The following is a 20066-nucleotide window of genomic DNA, read 5'->3' as shown; positions in this document are numbered from 1 at the left end:
CAATAACAAGTACAAAAATAAAGTAACAGTAATACATTCAGAGTAATAACAGTATTGCTTTTCTGTAGTAGCATGTTCAGTCTTCTTCAGACTCTGCATTTTGTGTCCTGATTGCATTTTCAAGAGCTTGTTGAAAGCAAATATACAGGGTACATAAATGGGCCTGAATGTGAACAAGATGAAAGTAAAACCAATCTTTCAAGGACTGATAATTATTTGGGAGGATGCGGCTGTTCTGTATTGTCAGCTAATGTTGCCCAAACCCAGTGCTTTTATTCAGTCACAGTTAATGTTGGCCATGGTTTTTCTTTGCTTCTATTCAAAGAAGAAAACTAAGAAATGAACTCTCGGTGATACAATGATCACCTTTCACATGAGAGTGAACGCTGGTTTGACATTTCCAGGGGGTCGAGTGTACAGAAAACATTTCCAATCCCATGTATCACATGATTTCTATAAAAGACAACAATGCTAAAGTGTACTATTTTTCTTTCTCTCCAACGTGACCTAGCCCACTTATGAACACAGTGAGCAGGAAAGTCCCATGTGAGTGGAGGCCATGCCTGGCAGCCCACGCAGAGGGTCACGCTCACTCGCCCCTAACATGAGAGCAGAGCGCTGAGAGGGACACGATGCAGGTTTCTAGGTGGTAAAGCTGAGCAATTCTGCCAGAAAAGGTACCAGATGAAAGGAAAACCCCATGTCCGACTTACAAGAAAGGAGTGAAGAAGATGAGCAACAAAACAGGAACTTATATTATAAATCAAGTAAATTAAAATATCTATAGGCAATGTCGTATGATGTATGCACAAGCAAACATTCTCTCACGCAGGTTTAGTATGTGTACAGATGGAGTGAAGATGTCTGTTGTACACCTCTCTCTAATGCACAAGCTTACAGAAACTTCAAGTAGCTCATAATTATGAGAATATTCCTGAAGAGACCGAGACGGAGTCGTGCCAGTGAAATGTTTGTGGCTGCAGGAGTTAATACTTTCCAAGCTGTTATGTATAAATTTATCTGCCGGGTTAATGACTACGAAAATGAAATAATTATGGTTTTATCAAACATAAAGTTTAGTTCTACGCACTACCAGTCCCAGCTGTGGAGACACCGGTACAGCTGTCTATTTATAAGGCATTCGTAGGTTTATGTATTTTACTTATGATTTTGTATGTATTTTATTTTATTTAATGTTTTGTACTATCTGGACCTTGAGTCTGAAATAAAAGTGATTGATTGATTGATTAAAATGGTTAAAATGGGAGTTATTGCAGCAGGGAACAGGATGCAGACGCTGACATTGCAGAGTACTTTGTGACAGTCAGGCAAGGTTGAATTATGCCACTCGGTGTTCGTTCTCTCTCTCTGGTGGCGTTCCATCCCTCGTCCCCGTTTGTTTCGCACAGCACCGGCACATTACAAGACACTTCAAGACTATTTTTAGGAGTCCAAACAGTCCTGCCTCTCTTCTCAGCCAAACAATTTACCAGTTGAGCACACCATGCCGCACGTTTGTTTTTATGATATTCCACTTTGTTTCACCCTATTTCCTTTTTACATTCTATGTTTGAATGTTCTTTTTTACTTTCATTAGCCCTTCACGCTGCAATTTGCAATGTGCCACTTTGTTTCATTGAGGTTCCTAAATCCTAACAGCTTCCTAATTAACGCCGCCGTAATAGCAAAGCGGCGCTCACAAGTGTTTCAAAACAGTAAAGAGACAGTGGGGCCAAATACTCACACTCTGAAAAACTCAACCCACAAATTGAAAATCGTGATTTTATATTTATATTTTGACACATTAAAAAGAAAGCCTGGTCGACAGTATGTTCCTCTATATCAGGCTGTTATATAATATATAATGCATGACATTCTGTTCCATAATGGCCTATACTGGACTCTGGCCGTGTTTTAAGCTTCAACAAGCTGACATTTAAAGCAAGTCCAGTCAGTACCGAGCAGCAGCCTGAAGCCCGGGGCAGACTTTCTGCATTCATACACTCGGTGCTTTAATACTGAAGCAAACGGCCCGGAGACGATAGACCGGATAAGGAATGTGATAGCAGGCTGTCTCACACCTGGTGAGACCAAGTGGAGCTCATGGGCGTAGAATAAGCTTATGAAGGAACATGAAATCAGTGTTCACTAGAAATGCATCCATTGCAATTGTCTTGGCCAATTCCAATTTGTTTAAAGTCTGACCCGCCGATTACACTTTTTGATTATTATGATTTTCTTTCTAAGAACTATAATTGACAGCGAGGGTCCAGACAAGCTTCTTTTTTTTTTAACACCGTCCCCAAAATAATTAGAACCGTCCCCAAAGTCAGTGGAAACCGTCAACAATTCTTTTACTTTATCGGCAGCAGGAATAAGAAATAAATGATCGGATTCAAATATTTGCTTTGATAAAAAAACAATTATTAAGATTCTTACCATTAGTAGTTTTAGTTTTTCATGATAGCATTATAATGTACCTACTTCTGTATCTACTTTTTACTGAGTAGAGCTTAAAGGCACCATAATGCAAGTCGATGTAACAGCGTTAACATTCGCTCCGTCGTAAGCAAGACTGCTGGCGGGACCACGTGCTGTCAGCAGAAGAGCCAGTTACTGCGATGGGGATGAATTATAGTATAACATGTGCCTGATTACATTTCCAATGTTTTTAAGGTCGTGCCTTGATGAAGAATACACATTGTGGCCAGTGCAGATGACGCCCGGGTGCTACTTCAAGCCTCCTTACTCAAATGCCAACTATGTGTCCTTCCTGCAGGTCTTAATGCAAATGCCCCTTCCTGCTTTGCTTTACCACTTGTAATTACATTATGTCTGATCATGATCCTCGCTTACCTTTTGTTCACTGCTATTAGAGTCTACATACAGTCTACTCACTGCTTTGGCTTACTGTATAACATTTTCATTTGCTCTACAGAGTCTACAGAGCCCTCATTCATTAACTAAATCTCAACCCAAACTCTGCTCTCCATCTCTCAGTCCTCCCTTTTCTCGTTCTAAATTGCCGTGCACTTATAATCACCTTGTGGCACTTGCGTCAGGTGGAACTGACCGCTGCAGCACTTGAAGGCTTCCCTTTGTACCTCATTTGAACTTCGCATTGGACAAAAGCATCTGAAAACTAATAAATGTAATGTCACTGTAATCCATCTTTCTGTTGGGAGAAGAAATAAAGACATAGCCACTCAAACATCTTAGCATGCACATGCAGCCCAGAGAAGCATAAAGTGCCATTAAGACAACATATATTGAGTGTATTTGATTGTGTGATGATCAGCAGCATCAAAACCTGCAGCATCAAAGACACACCAGTTACATTTCTCAGCATTGGTGCAAGTCAATTGTCCTGAAAAGCCTCAATGTGCTTTTGAACAGAAAACCCAAAAATACAAGTAGTAACCTAAAAATTAGCATCTGTCTACTTTAAATGTCACAGTTATGTGTATATTACGATAATGTCAATGCACTGGCACATCTTATCATTGTGCTTGCAGCAACTGTCCTTCCAGTCACAGCTCTACTGTCAATCCCTATAAATAAAGAGCAGACTCACTGCAAATAGCCCTTTGACCCTCAGCTTGTTTAATTCCTCTGCTGCACTTTGTAAGTCACTCTGAAGCGACTCGTATTCTGTGCAAAGGAAAGTGTACACGGTGATATAAATACAAGGTGAGAAAACCAACAGGCCCAGAGGAAAGAGGAAGGAGAAGGAAAACGTGTGTGTGTGTGTGTGTGTGTGTGTGTGTGTGTGTGTGTGTGTGTGTGTGTGTGTGTGTGTGTGTGTGAGAGAGAGAGAGAGAGAGAGAGAGGGGTGGGGGATTAGCGGACAAACACACACTGCATGGTCTCCTTACCGGCAGTAACTGTGTCCTTGACCTACTGATAGAGTGATATGTGCTACAGAGAGAGAACAAGAGGATGAAACAACACTACTGTATGGTTTCCAATTATCAGCATGACAATAGTTCAATTATTATGTTTCACATTTATAGAGAAGTAACATTTGTTGTAGTATTTTAGTAGTACTGTACTTGTATAAGCAGTGTAAGCTGCTGTAGTCTGTGAAGTAAACACGTAGTTAAAGAATGTGCTACTTATTCATTGGAAAATACAACAATGCATCTCTAATAGATCCAAAAAAAAAACTGTTTTCCATATTTGGTCTGAGCCAAGCTTCGAGTGAGTGTGTGAGTGTGAGTGCATGTGTGAGTGTGTGAGTGTGACACAGGTGGCTCAAACCATGCACAGCACAGACCGCTGACCTATCAAATGCCTGCCAGGAGAGCTTCTTAGAAAACGTGCACACTTACATATTGATAGCAGATGAACATAAATACACGCAATTGCATTATTTTTCTGTTTCTCTGTTCTCTCTCAAGCACATTCTCAGAGTGTTCACACCTTGTATGTTAGTTAAACAATGTCACTCTGCACTGGGAGAGATCCTCATTTAGATATAGATTTTTGTTTAGTTTTATTCCTCTCCTCTCCTGTTGCATTTCATCTCTTCCTCTTCATCCAGGCTCTCTTCTTCTCTTCCTTAACCTCCTCTTGTCCTTTTGCCTCCCCTCAAACTCATGTCTCCTCTCCCTCATTTGTATCTTCCTGCTTTCCCCTGTGTTTGCTCTTTTTCATTGCTGGACTAGACAATGAGTTGTCGTTACCCTCGAGGAGGGGACGGAGAATAAACACTGAGGACATTGAATCAGATCCTCCTTTTATTATTATTATTATTAAAGGTTCAACGGTGATGCATGTTAATTCATCTCTTTAAATTCTGTCTTTGCTGTATGTCTTTTGCAGAAATGTAAAATAGATGATGTGTTAAAGCTGGAGCAGTGATTCAAACCCATAATCAACCCCAGCTGTCACATGGGTTACGCTATGCACTGTCAGGCAGACGCTATTGTGAACAACTTATAAACTATATGCGGTGAAATAATTTGCTAAATGTTGTAAGTAAATACGTTTTTGAAAAAATATTTTCATAAACATAAAAAAGATACAATATTCATATAATATTGTACTTTATCATTGTATAGGGGAGATCTTTGTAGTTTTCCATGTCACTTCTACATTCGGTTGCTCCATTAATTTAGCTTTTTTTTCACAGAGAAGCTGGTTAGTTTGACATCAGAAAGGACAGAACCAGTGGGCTGAGGGAAGCAGGTGGCTTGCCCTAAGACAGGACTAATTCTGCTGTCACCATGTGTGACCCCACCTCCCTCACCCACACCCACCCGTCTCTGCTCGGCTCTGGCCCTGAAGCCACGGGCCTCACATTGGGGGGCAGTCCTCACATCTCCACAGAGTCCTGCACACATCAGGTCAAAACACAATTTAAGAATATTCATTATATTTGTTTGCTTGCAGTAACCAAAGTGTGTGTGTGTGTGTTGAATCCTATCTTCCAGATAAAACAACCTACAATGATGCACCTAGTTGTTGAATATTCCTGCAAACTGTTTTCTATTTCCGGCATGTTACAGCACTTTAGCTTTGCATTAATGTCAGAAAATTACACTTAACTGCAACTCTCCAACAGGGATGTGTGGAGAAGCTCGGAGACATAAAAGCTAAATGGCCTCTTGTAGTAATTTGTACTTATCGGCACCAGCCAAAGCACAATACTTTGGATGTGGAAAGGTTAATGCCTTCTTCTGCTATTGGAATTACACATATTTTTGTTTCATTACTGACTTTAAACAATCGAAGGAAGTTTCACATCACTGGACTTTCACGAAACAGGGAAGTAAGTACTGATCTAAAATGGTATTGCATAAACACAGATTCGATATATATATATATATATATATATATATATATATATGTAAACATTGTAAACATTAAAACATGTAAACATTATATTTTCAATAGATTTATTTAGAATATCTGAAAGGCAATACAAAAATATAGTGCTCTGCCCAAAATATGTTCAAGAGATGATTGGCCTTGGTTCAAATTGTAACATTACACTTTAATAACTGCAACCCTGCATAAAGTACGTAACAGTTCCTTTTCATTTCATCTCACAAACTGGAAAAGTACATTCTGAAGCTGTCTTGCAACCCAAGTTTAAAAGGTATTATTGAGTAAAAAAAAAAAAAATGTTTGTATTCTTCAAAGGCTTACAATAGTGACATTTGTGTGTCTTTTTTCATCCCAACAGAATGACAGTTCATATTGTTCCCCGTGGGTAGAAAAACTCTAAAATTGATTTATGAAAATAAACCTTTGACACAGGGGAGGATGGCTGGGTTCATGCTGATAACTCTGACACCGGCATCTCACAAGAGAAATTGAAATCCATCAGACTGAGCAATAAGTACTTTCTACACTAGTCATTACTTGCTGTAGTTGCTGTATGCGTTTATGTTCACGGGCAACACAAGTGGATCTTGGCATGGCTACCTGTTGTATTATTGTTTGACCTCTCTCATTACTGAGGTGTTAGCTCCTTAGTAATGAATCCATTGACTGGATTCCATGTTGATATGTGCTATTGTCCAAAGTCGATTACAATGTGCATCTGCTGTGTCATCGTGAGGCTTCCCTTCATCTCACGTGATTTGGGTCTCAAGCTCCAGTCGTCTGTGTTGCTGCTGTGTGAACGTCAAGGATCCAGAGCACGAGTAAACGGGGAACCGACAGGATCCTGAGGGTCAAACAGCCCTCTACCATCTCTATCTCACTCTGAAACACAACATTGAGCTTCCTGTCAAATATCAGCAGTCTGGACTCTGGACTCTGTTTCAGTAGCCGATGTGAAAGTCTATCATCAGAATTAACTAAACAATCTTGTATCGGCTGTCAGTTGAAACATATCCATATATTTTATTGTTTAAGTTTGTATAATGTATCTGTGGTTTTATGATGCCGCACTGTGAAATATATGAAAACATGCCCTCATTAATATCTGGATCTTGACTTTATCCATATAACCTCTCCACCCTCGCCTAAGATTTCAAAAAGCTTGTTGTTGGAGGTATATCTCATCATTTCACCTGCATAAAGTCCCCAGCATTATGACTTATGGAAAGTAACACAAACATCTTGAAAATCTGAGGTAATACCAGCCACAGTAAACAGCTAAATCACAACGCATGCAGGCTCGTAATAAAGGTAATGAAGGCCGCCCACTGTCAGGAGGGGTAGCATGAACATCTGCTGCGCACACACACACACACACACACACACACACACACACACACACACACACACACACAGTGGGTGGAAAGAGAACAGCTCAGGCACACGCTGCCTTGTGACATTTACATGTATCTGTGTTTACCTGGACATGTGCAAAAACAACTGTACACACACACTCTGCCTGGTGTCCAAAAAGTACATATAAATGTGCACATGCACACACACGTCCTGCAGACCTTTTGTGTGTTTCTGAGATACTCTGAATAATTCAAGGATGTATCATGAGTCCTTGGAAGCAAACACAACCCACAGTTATTTTACCCTCCAATGCACCTGTGAATATGTTTTTACACGACGTGCTTGAATTTGATTAAACATCATTCTTATTCTTTTTGAAATTCCAAGTGGAGTCTGAGATGCACAGTTGGGAGTAGGGAGAACAAAAGACTGGTATTCTGACTCAATGCATGGGTCAACTTCCACTAGAACTACTGTCGGTACCAGGCTCAGTGGAGAATAGTAATACACTATTTGTAGATGTGATCAAAACACTTCCAATAACTCCAGAGTAAAGTCCAAAAGTTGCCAAACACAAAAGGGAGGCATGCACTGAGTTACATTCATTAAATAAAGTTGATTTAATTAAAATAAGACTTAACTAATTAAATCCGATGAATCACTTCATTCAAATGGAAGATTTTTGATCAATAATTGTTTGGGGCTGGTGACCTTATAAAATCTGACGACTGACATTCCAAGCTTCATTCAAAAACCTCCATGACGTTGGATACAGCCCCGATCAATCAAGCCGCCACCCAAAACTGCATCGTTTCTGCCTTCTCAGCCAACGGAAACTGATTACAGGTCTCAGCTGAATATCTTCTTCAATTGAAGCTTCTTTAGTTATTTATAACTTTAGTTTCTTGAAAATGTTATTGATTTAATAATTATATTCCACAAGTGATTCAAAATTATTTGGATTCAATAGTTGATTTTTATTCAGTAAAAATGCTGCTGAAAGCATTTTAGCAAAGCCTCGTGATCTGATCAAATGTCATAGGGTAAGATTCAGCAGTGGCTCCTATTTAAGCTTTGTTGGTACGCTCGCTTGCCAACGTAGTGCCAGCCTCCACAGATGGCGTGCAAGCTCCAAACATGCACAAAGGCGTGTGTGCTCAATGCGCTGTTGGTTGCCTTATTCTACGGAGGGCATACAAAGAAAATGCACTGTGAAGAAGCAAGAAGAAGACGAGTGCAAGCAACAATCCGCCATAACCTTCACTATGCAGAGGAGGAATTAACTGTAAAGTCATATCTCATATTCATGGACTACTTTTTTTCGTTTAGTCAAGCCCTGTAAAGAAAGAAGTCGAGTATTACATTCTTTATCAAGAACGATTTGGTTTGGGCTAAAAGATATGCACTCAAATGAAGTTTTTTAGAGCCTCCTGTTTCTAAAGCAACCCACAAACTAATTGGCCTTCTTTGTATAAACCCTAGACGTGTACATTTATCGGCTTTTATCAGTGACACGTCTGAAAAGCTCCGATTGCCAAGATACTCAAATTCAGAAGTGCACGATCAAGCGCCACAACCCCTTACGGATGGATGCTTCCCTCACTACGCACGGGCCGTAACTACGTCACTCTCTGGCCCGCGCGACACATGCCAGCTTCACTCCGGAGAGTTTACACTTAATAAACTCAGCTTTAAGGAGGCTAGCATGGACACATCCCGGCCATTCTTTCAACCAAATGTCTCTCCCTGCTTCTCTCTTAACAAGCCCTTTCTATTCCCTTTCCTTGACATTCTCCTCTCCTCTCCCCGTCTCTACCTTCTCATTGCACTCTTCTCTCTGTTGTTCCCATCCCCCCACTTCTCTCCGAGATGAGGGCTGTCAGCGGGGTCATATATTTTACACAGTGCGCCAATCGACTTCTCACGCACACACACATCCAATCTAGATCCACTGGTCGCTAATGGGGCAGTTGGTATGATGGGAATGGGAGATGGTGTTGGCTCGGCAAGTCCATCATACAGGTTATATAAGACCATACAGGACCATAAATCTATCGCCTTATGGAAAACATTGTAGATTCATGTCCAGGAAAAAGCTTCACAGGTGACCAGGTGACACTTTCAAATTGTTTTGTACGTCCAACCAACTGTTGCAAGTATATGAAGACAGAAAATCAGCAAGCATAACAACACATCAATTATTTTTACAATTAACACTTGAAATGATGAAGGCACTTGCAAATGACAAGATAGTACAACATGTAATCCATACTTTGGTGTTTCATGTGTACCTCTTTACTAAAGATGTAACTAAACTTACATATGTTTCTTTAGGTTTTATATTAATCATCCCCCACACAAAAGATAAGTAGCCTGAGCTTCAACAGCATCACTACCAGTCAATAGCATGGTGTCAGAGTCTGAACTACTCATGTGGTATGTTCAACAGGGCTCTCCGACTGCTCTGCTCAAGCTCACTAAACAAATAACACTCGTTCTAACTCATGAATAATGTGGGAAATAAAAAGAGCGAATCTCCACTTGCTGATGCTTCACCAAGTGCATTTTCCTCTCTTTCCCTTCTGTTTCTCATTGACACGATGCAGTTGGACTCTTTCACACTCCCTCCCTTTCTCCTTAAAACACACACACACACACACACACACACACACACAGGGAGCATAACAGCAACAAAAAGACACGAAAATGCAAAATACTCACCTGCGAATTCTATGCGTCAAATCTATTAATAACGCAGCAATGCAAATTTGCGACAGTTGCAACACTTTTTCAATAAAGGGTTTGAATAGATTTGCGCAGGCAGACTACCAACTACCAAGGAAACTGACCTGCAGCAGCATCTGGCAGCCTGTCCGAGGTTAATTGTTGCTTAGACGAAGCTACTGAAAGCTATTTTATTGAGTTTCCTCTCGAGGTTGACGGGGGTAATAAAGCCTCTCAGAGCCTCCCTATTGTTGTACTTATTGTGTGTGCTTTTTGAATATGTCTGTTCCACACAAGGAGATTAGTTGATGCCAGCTAAGATAATCCAACTTGTTCCATTCCAGTCCTGATCGCCACGTAATATTCACGTGCTTTGTGAACGTCCTCGTGACAAAAACAACAGTTCAAAAGATTATATTGACAAGCCAATTAATCACTCTAAACAAATTTCCCCCCTGCAGTGGAAAGGCCTTAAGGCACTTGTGCTCCCATTCTTTCAAAAGTAGGCAGTTAATTTAAGCTGCTGCGTTGAGGACTGCGGTGGCCATTTATGTAACTCACGTTTAGACCGGAAGAAAGGCAGCATGAATGACATTGTGTCTCACATGCGGTCACTCAATCTGAGCGCCAGTTTAAACCCAACTCAGTTGATTGGCCTGGCTTCGTGGTTAGCTATTGAAAGTAAAAGTGTTTGGCGATGCTGACAGACAATCACTCATAGCACCCGGCATACTGGCAGCATGGCGTCACACAAATGGGCCATTTAAGGGAATCTCCCACCCCGCCACACAACCCCGCGTTAATCGCCGCAATGCCTGATTTGGTGGATATGCAGCCTGACACACAAACGCCATGGCAGTGCTGGTTCCCCTCGGCAGTTTGCCTCTTTCTAAGAATGCATGGTGCTACGACCCTAAAGGAAAACACCATCTGCTCCTCAAGAAGGCTTGCATGCCGAGACAAGAGGTGCAGGAGACACCAAAAAGGTCTTACAATCATAAACGAAGAACATGCATGCAAAGTTCTCATGTGTAAACTAAACATAAAAGCCATAAAGGAATGTTGTGTAAATATGTAGACTCAGAAGTCATGTATCGTGTTCGTCATGTTTTAAAAAACACAACAGTCTTAGTGAGCTGAAGTAGTTGTAACTGCAAGTATTGTATAAAACAATATTTATATTACACAAGTGGCATGAGAGAACTTTAACTGCACTGTCTGTTACACATTAAATTTAGCAAAAGGAGCTGATTAAAATATTTCACATATGTTGTATAATAAAATGTATGCTGAGAGATGGAAAGCAGAATCACAACAGATGTTACAGTAGCTGCCAATGGGAGAAGCACACGCACACCATTGCACCGCTCGGTGTGGTGAAAATATTCAACAATGTAGTGGCAGATGGGAATGTGGATACACTTGGTGTTTAAAGCTTTTGAAAAAGTGCATGGATAAGTTATACTGAGAGGTAAAGGTGAATGGTAGAGACAAGGGGCTTCATCCAGTTTCTCCTCTTGCTGCAGGAAAGCAACAGAACCTACGAGCTCCATTCTGCTTTTACACATTTAAAAGTCCAATCAGATCACATCAGTAAAAGGATTAACAGGTTTGTTTATGTCACTATTCATGTAGCCAACAATTGTAATTGACGAGTTGAGAACTGTTAGAAATGTGGCGAGTTACAATTAGACAACAATTCGGGCTAATTTAGCCTTTAAATGTGTCAGATGAGGGGATCCCTTCACTGTCGTTATCAGGAGTGACAGTAAAGTTACAAGGTGCTTATTACATGACACACAGGCTCATTGTTGTCATCAAACCCCATTCATATTCTCATATTCATTGTAAAATTGGGAACCACGCACTTAAACTTCGAGGCTAAAGTTCCTTAATAGGATGTGGCTGTTATGCCGTTTATTACAAATATCAGGCGACATACTGAGAAAATTAAGAGATCCCCATCGAGCATCAGCAACCGGGTCGTCATCACCATAACATTTTTTTTTTTTTTTAAACCCTGTTCAAAGTGCGAACTAAACCAACGACGCACAAGAAGTCTCGATGTGCGCACAAACTGACAACTAACTTTGCATCACTTTCTCCAAACTAACGTGTACCTGGTTCGTGGTGTCCGGCGGCAGGTTCTTAATCAGGATTTTCCTCCTGTTGCTCAGCTCCTGGCGAGTTTTGGCCAGCCTCCTCTCGATCTCCTCCGGCTCCAGGTCCGGCAGGTCACGGAGGCTAATCTCCGGGTCGGGGGGCTGCGCCGCCGCCGCTGCCGCCGCCGCCTCCTCATCCCCCGGCTGCTGGCTCTCGGGGCTGTCCATCTCCGGAGAAGGTGCGCTGTCCCCGGCTAGAGAAGTGTGGACGATCGGCGGCTGGATGGATGGAACTGCCGCCATCTTGAGTGGCTGAGTGAAAAGTGTGAGGAGAGAGAGAGAGAGAGAGAGAGAGAGAGAGAGAGAGAGAGAGAGAGAGAGAGAGAGAGAGAGAGAGAGAGAGAGAGAGAGAGAGAGAGAGAGAGAGAGAGAGAGAGAGAGAGAGCAGGTGGGAGGCGTGTCTGTTAGTGAAGGAGAGAAAGGTAAAACATCCCGTATAACATGCTAAATAAATTGCTATTTTATAAAACCAGATACACTCCTTTATTCTTAACTGTATGTGTTTTTATATGAATCAAATCTGTATAAACGCATGCTACTTAAGTATTTATTTGTGCAATCATCTTTGTTTCGTTTTATTTTTGTTTTATTGCTGCAACCTTTGGGATTTCATTCCATTCCACGTTATCTATTTGTTTTGAGGTCCAATGAGAAGAACGCAGCAGCTCACTACAGTTTGCAGCTCACGTGGTTTCGAGCATGTCCAGAATGCACCTCGCGGACTCCTGGCGACCCCAACTGTCTGCTGGACGCATGGAAGATCCGCCAGCAGACATCACATGTAGTTTGTGTAGTGCGTTCAGGCTCTTGGTCTTTGCATGGCTTCACCGTTGTTAACCTACTTAAATCATCCACATGTTGAGCCTGACTAGTGCGTTGGATGTTCTGTGAGCTGAATGTTTAAGACTGAATAGAAGAGAAACTCAGTTCTTATTATTGTTCTGTAGCACAATTAACAACATGAATCTCTTGTTCTAGAGACAGAAAGAGAGAGCGAGGCCTTCATAAAAGGATGTCTCCAAACCGACGACATCTTTCCTGTTACCCATGTGCATAATGTAACCATGAATGGCTGCGTGCCTTTCCTCCTTTCTACCCAAGTCCTCCAGTGAATGCCAAACCAGCAGCCGAGCGAGCCCGCTTGCCTGCCCACGGTGGGAGGAAAGCTGCTCCTGGCAAACACAAAGGGAACGGAGCTCCCTGCCGAGTCCTCACAATGCATATGTAGCTTCCGCAGGCTGCATGCGTTGCTGATTGACACACACACACACACACTGTAAACTCACACACATTAGAAGCATTCACGCTCATGTAGGCACACAAAACATGTCAGCAATTGCAGACACCGACCCACTAAAGGAAATATTTAGAGCACAATTATGCCAAGGCCTGTAAGAGACGGTGAAATCAGCCTCCATCATCCAGCCTCCATGTTCTCTCTCTATCTCTCTCTCTCGCCATCTGTGTGAAGCGTTTCTTGGCAGTTCGGAGTCCAGACAATCACAGTTGTCAGTGGGTGAACATTATCTCATATTGCCAAGTGGCTAAACCAGTGGAACTGACGCGCACCGACTGTACATGGACCGTTTATGAACGCTTCAATCAAGTTTACGCTCAGTCCACTCAGGAATGGGGAGTCCAAGAAAAAGGGCATTTTAGGTCATTTTTCAAATCAAAGGAATAAAGAATGATTTTTTTTAAATTTCCTGTGAAAGATTCAACACGTCTTCATGTAGGAGCTTGATTCTATTCAGTATTATATGTGCTAAAAAAAACACATCAAAGGTAACAAATGCTCCTTCACCACGATGGAACATATATGAAGGACATATGGTACCTCCAGAAGGCAATAATACCGGCTTTTATGTTATTATTTCAAGAGGATTTCCAAGTGCACCACTAATAGAAGCGACGATACTTCTTGAGCTCCCCCCATGAGTTGATTAGTCCAGTAATCAAGAAAATATGCCAAACATTCTCTTGCAGCTTCTCAAATGTGAGGACTTGCTGCTATATCAAATTGTAAATTGAATAATTGTATCTTCGGGTTTTAAAAACATGCAAGGATGTCTTTGTAGGGTCTGCGAAATTACAATGGGCCCTATTTTCTGTTAAGATTCTGTCACATCCATATCATAATACTGTGTACTGACTAAATTCTGTCGTGTCCTCATACATACATATAGCATTACAGGTGCCACAAACTAATGTCCTTTTACAAAAGGTGACCAGCATTCATCCTGTACGTGTGCAAGACACATTTTATGTCCAGTTGCAATCAGCAAAAAAAACAAAGACATTGTTTCTTGCACTTGAAAGGCGTTCGGGTGAAGTTTTTGATCCAACTGCAGCACATACAGTCGTCGGTGCCTGCTGACAGATTGGGGGACATGAATCATTGAGCAGTGGTTCTCTGAAGAGACAGCAAGGACTTGTCTGTCACTTGCACGGGCGGATTTTGGAGACGCATGAATTACTCCACTAAGTGCAAAACAACGTTTCCGTGAGAGAACAATTAATTTGTTCTCTCAGTCCCACTGGCACAAACGCATGCCATATTACACTTACAGAAACACTCTAACACACACACCCACACACACACGCATTAACTCATGTGAGCCTACAGGCACAGTTACACAAACTGTATCTCTCAAAGCGTCGTACCTGTGTGCAAGTCAAACCCCATAATGATGGGCCATGCTTCACAAACCAAGGGAAAGAGAGATGTTAGTCCCTCTCCATCTAAAAACACAAGAGCCCTGCTGGTGCTTCAGCGTGTCAGCCAGTGATTCACAGCCTTTTGGAGTGGGTGGGTGTAGAGAGGAGGAGAAGAAAGCGGGAAACCGTTCGCCGCTGCTCGTTGGGACTGAGAGCGTGGGTGGGCAGAGTGGCTGAGCGGGCAAAGCAGGCACCTGGGATCAGCTCAGTAGGCGTGAGGATGGGGGGGGGGGGGTTGAACCCTCAATGGCAAAGGGGTTCATTGCGCGTGGGAGTTTGACGGTGAGCACATGGACGTGGGTTTGTATCCTGTTTGATTGTACATTGTGATTATGAACAGCTCACTCTGCAATCTGGGGTTATACACATGGACTGAAGCCTCTCCCGACATCAATGAGCCGCTGCTCTGCGCTCACAAATGACCACAGATGCAGTCTGGTGGCATAGCTTCTCACATAAGAGAGACTAAGGGAGGTGTGACCTACTAAAAACAGCTGACCTGGACCCATAGGGACAATATGCACAAGAGGTCCCTACCCAATTCTTGTCCTAATTGCAGTGGACATAAGCATACCTCTTCAGCAGCGTGTTGGGGAAGCTAGTTATGTGCCCAGCAAGTGAATCTGTAGCGAATAAACCCCCGTTTACCGTTTTTATTTCTAGATCCATATAAAAGGTTCCGATTAGATTTCTAGATGTAGCAAACAAGGAAGTAATACTGTAAAGGTGTACATTTGAGCAGAACATTGTGAAATCCTTCCTTGGCAGATTTTGCTGTGAGATTCTAGTTGTGTTGCTTTTCCGCCTATATTTAGAAAAACCCACACAATGCGTTCGAAAGCACTTAGAAAGTCTGTCAAATAGATTTGAAAGCTCCTTAAATTACTTGCATGCAAGACTTGAGATGATCATATTGCCGAGATGGTTTTTTGGGAAACTGGGACTCTGCACACAATATGCTGCCAGTGCATGTCTGCTGTACTACTTGGCAGAGCGAGGACTGACTGAAATGACCTGAGGGAGCTTGGACACCGAGCTCAGGGCTCTAATTCACAGCAATTCCTTGGCAGGGAGAAGCCGACAGCTCGGGACAAAGAGGGAGAGGAGAGGCGATAGAGTGACAATGAAAAGTAGAGAAACAGGGCTTTGTCTGGGCGGTATGAATGGATACAGAAACTGATGGGAAGGTTCATGGGACATGGTGACAGGAAGACTGACAGCAACATGGTGAAAGAGTTCCTTCAGCTCTCAACAGTGCTGAACTACTTCCATGTTGATGTTCAGTAAACAGAGAGCCCAGCGGGCTCCTCTCCGTTCTCACTTTCCACTTTTTCAAGGAGAAACTATTTACTTTGCAGCACTCTGTGACCCGCTTGTAAATAGGCAGCGATACACCAACTGTCTATAGTTTATTTAAATAAAATGCGATCAATAAAAGATGAGATCAGATGGAAATATCAAAGAAAACTGACCTTGCAAATTCACAGATGCTCCGTTTGAAAGTCTCATATGCTACAAACAGTCTAGGTGTCTCTTTCAATATATAATAAAACCTCTGGCCATGTCTGTCACTCTCTCACTAAGGGTTATTTTAAATACTGCGAGGGCAAAAAGAGCCCTTTGTAGGACAGTTAAAGAATATCATAATATACATGGATGAACAAGAATACCATGTTTGTATACTTGTGCTAAAATGACCCATGACCAGTATTACAGAAGTATGTGAATTATGAGGATTTGCTGATACAAAAAAAAAAAAAAATGTGATCACAAATAAAAGTCAAAACCCACAAAAATATAACATATTCCTCATTGCACCCAAACAAGCAGGGAGCCTCTTGTTGTATTGTGGTTGTTTCCCAGGTCCCCTGCAGGAAACAGTGTACATACAGAAAGGCTTCATAAATAACTGATGGGGTCTTCCAGGCTGCATGTACCGCTATTCCCCCTCAAATGGCCGACAGACAACAGATTGAAAAAAAAGAAGAAAAAACACACTCCCCCATGGAGCCAAGAGCTGTGACTGGGAGAGCATTTTACTCTGAAATGCCCCCATTTATTGAAGAAATGGTCAAGAGCTAAAGGAAGTTTTAGCAGTTTATTTTTCCTTACAACAAAAGTCATAAACCTCTGGACCTTTGCACATAAACCACAATAAATACATTTTGTATTCTCACTGAGGCAGAAAAAAAGCAGGTTTTACCTGATCCTAACAACTAAGATTTAACCACCGAGTGATAAATTACTAAATATTCTACACTACGAGCCTTGATGATTGTGACTGCGCCGATTCCCTGTAAGAATTGATTGCTATCCACCCAGTTATTTGCAGAACATTATGAATTTATGATTACAACGGGGTGGATACCGGCATACGTGGATCACAGTATAGAAAATGAGTTTCTCGAACTACATAAATCAGACGAATGTATATTCCAGGTCAACATAGCAGTGGACAGTTCTACATGTCAGCAGGAATACAAACAAGGCCAGAAAGCCTCTGAAGAGCAGCATCTTTAGAGCGTTGGTGTCCGAGACGTCCCTGCGTGACGATAACAGGTCGGAGAGGCATCTGACAATATTACTCTGCTGTCAGTGAGTGAATACCGGGACGGGTTATGAAACAATAACACAACATCCTGCAGATATTCTCCCCGTCTTAATGAGTGCGAGGTGGTTTTGTGCCTCACAGTAAAAAAGAAAAGTAGCACGACTGACAATAGAAAAACACAATTAGCAGCATTTGACAACAACCACACTTGTGTCTCGATCTTAATGTTGTATGTAGTGTCTCAGCAACAACTTTTAAGAGGACCTTGTGCTTAAGACCGACTGTTTGTCCAGTTCACCATGTTTTAAATATCATCTTTGAGCCCAGGTAAAATATATGGAGCCTCATAAATGTAACGTTAATCCTACTTTGTTCGGGACAACAACAACAAAAGACAAGAGATTTCTAAAATAAAATGGCTAAATGTTTTAGTCGTAGATTGATCTCCTTGCCACCTACAACCAGCAGCTGTTCGTATCCCGAAAGCTAGAGATGAGAAACACTGTAGGCTAACTGACGAGCTAGCATAACTAACACTAACTAGCTAGCTGATGAATGAACCTGAAGTTAAGCCACATTTGAAGAACGAGGCCCTGAGGTGCAGCCACAGCTCACTATAACAAAAGAAAAAGGCACATCATTTAAGTGTAAAATGGACCTTTATCACATTCACATTGCAATAAATCTCAATTTGATAACTTTATATGATACATGAGGGGGGTTAATGTACATGTTCCTTCAGTACATTAATTACTGCGCATGTCCTACGCACACAGAGACACACAAGTTTACAACAGCTGGTAAATACTGTTTTCCAGGAAAAAAAAAAGTTTTAAAAATAAACTAAATTTAGTAAAAAGGAATTTGACCCAAAATCGACACACTTATCCAAATATATGCCCAGAAATGATACAAGGCTGCTTCGATGTCCAACTGAACCGAAATGAAGTACAATGCGAAGTCGACTGCGAGTAAATAAATGTTTATATGGTCAAACCTCCAACAGGAAATGGTCTCATGGCATAAACAGGATGTTCAACCTGTCTATAAGTTAAGTCTTGAGTTGAACATTCAACCCACCACACGTCCAAGATCAAGAACAGTCCTACTTTGACATGAATAGGTAAGAGGTGTCAAATTATATATTGCTTTTTTAAAGTTGAATGAGATCACATTGGGTGTTCATATGTTTAACTAGGGTGGCACACACACTCAAATAAGTGAATGAATGTGTCCGAGTCCACCGCAGCACAGCCTACAGCGGCCGGCTGGAGACCCTGCAGCCGCTGCACCGGATATTTGGTCATTACTCCGGGAAAAGATGTAGTACCGTTTATTTTTAAAATCTAAATAAGTTCAATGAGAGATGAGCTTTCTTTAACATTTTGAAGACATGTGATACAAACTTAAAACACTAGCAGTATCTCAAACATAAAAAGTGTGTGTATACATTTTTTCCAAAAACTGACTTCCATCCAATATGGACCTAAAGAAAAATAAATCTAAAAAACATCCAAGGCATCAAATATATAGTGAGACACCATGAACAGACAATTGAAAACATTAAACCCAAATATCTGAGCATCATTTGAAGCATAAATCATGTATTACCAACATTAAAAAAAATGGTGTGTACAGGTAGTTAATAGCCAGTTGTAATTCCGTATTTACACTTCATAATTAATCTCTGAAAAACAAAAATGTTCACCCATATCGTTTTGACCAGTTGAACAGTCAAACCCACGAAGCACAGATCGGGTCAAGTGACTCTTCATCAGAATAAAAATAAAGTGGATTTTTTAATCATAATAATTTCAACTATAATTCTCTAATGCTATTTTGAAAAAAATACAATAATGCATTCAATGAAAATATTCCAGGTGGATAACCATTCACACACACACACACACACACACACACACGCACACACAATGTGTAGAAAATACATTTTGAGTGGTTAACCACAGAGGAGCCGACCGATGGGTGTAACCTCTGAACAACAGCAGCAGCATTTCTCCCTCTTATTGATGAGAAGGAGACTCCATCTTGGGCCTCACTGGAAATGCAGCACACAACCTGAACATACATGCAGCATCCGCTCGGCCTCAGGGGGAAAAGTTCTGGTAAAACAAGCGGTATGGTGTTAGTTTCCTCCATCCCCAAGAGGCTTACAAAGGCCAGTGACCATCGGGAGTTCAGAATGAGGAAGTTCAAGTCTGTTGCAAGTCTTAACTTACAATTAGACAAATACCTCATTGATTCAGAACGGTAAATCCAGAAAGAAAAATGGATCCAAGACCACTTTCTCCTAACTTCTCTGATGGACAGGATGTGATTTAAGGCTCATGTATTTGATTTCTTTTACTGATAATCACCGAACAAATACCTGGATGTTTTTGAAAGGAGCCGATCTGATTTAGATTTTAGGTCCCAATAATGTTTCCAGCTTGAAGAAGACACTTTTTAACCGACTATATGGTACATGAGATATCCTGCAGGAGAGATAGCTCAGAATAAACTTCTGGTGAGCAGAGAAATGGAAATAAAATCAGAATGGGCTTCTGATGATTAATTAGGCAGTCCCTCAATATGGTGGAAAAATAAAAGCTCAAAATATGTAACATTTTCAGACTGAATGTTATTCAAAATAAACAAAACCAGTTACAGATATTTAGGGTAATAAAAATGATGCGCTTTAAATACGATGCATTGTTTACAGATTG

At 41.3% G+C, this 20066-nt stretch overlaps 1 protein-coding gene across 1 annotated transcript in view; it reads right to left on the bottom strand.

The window, feature by feature from the left end:
* raver2 (ribonucleoprotein, PTB-binding 2) overlaps nt 1-12335 on the bottom strand; it is a 55198-nt gene extending 42863 nt beyond the window's left edge. The window contains exon 1 of the mRNA XM_034531185.1: nt 12033-12335. Within this exon, the coding sequence (XP_034387076.1) occupies nt 12033-12317 (285 nt within the window). The 5' untranslated portion in view covers nt 12318-12335. The remainder of the gene's footprint in view (nt 1-12032) is intronic.
* Between the last annotated feature and the right edge of the window lie 7731 nt (nt 12336-20066).

Source organism: Cyclopterus lumpus, chromosome 4 (genome assembly GCF_009769545.1).
Source record: "Cyclopterus lumpus isolate fCycLum1 chromosome 4, fCycLum1.pri, whole genome shotgun sequence".
In the NCBI taxonomy this organism is placed as follows: Eukaryota; Metazoa; Chordata; class Actinopteri; order Perciformes; family Cyclopteridae; genus Cyclopterus; species Cyclopterus lumpus.
This window is presented reverse-complemented; position numbering and strand designations above follow the sequence as displayed.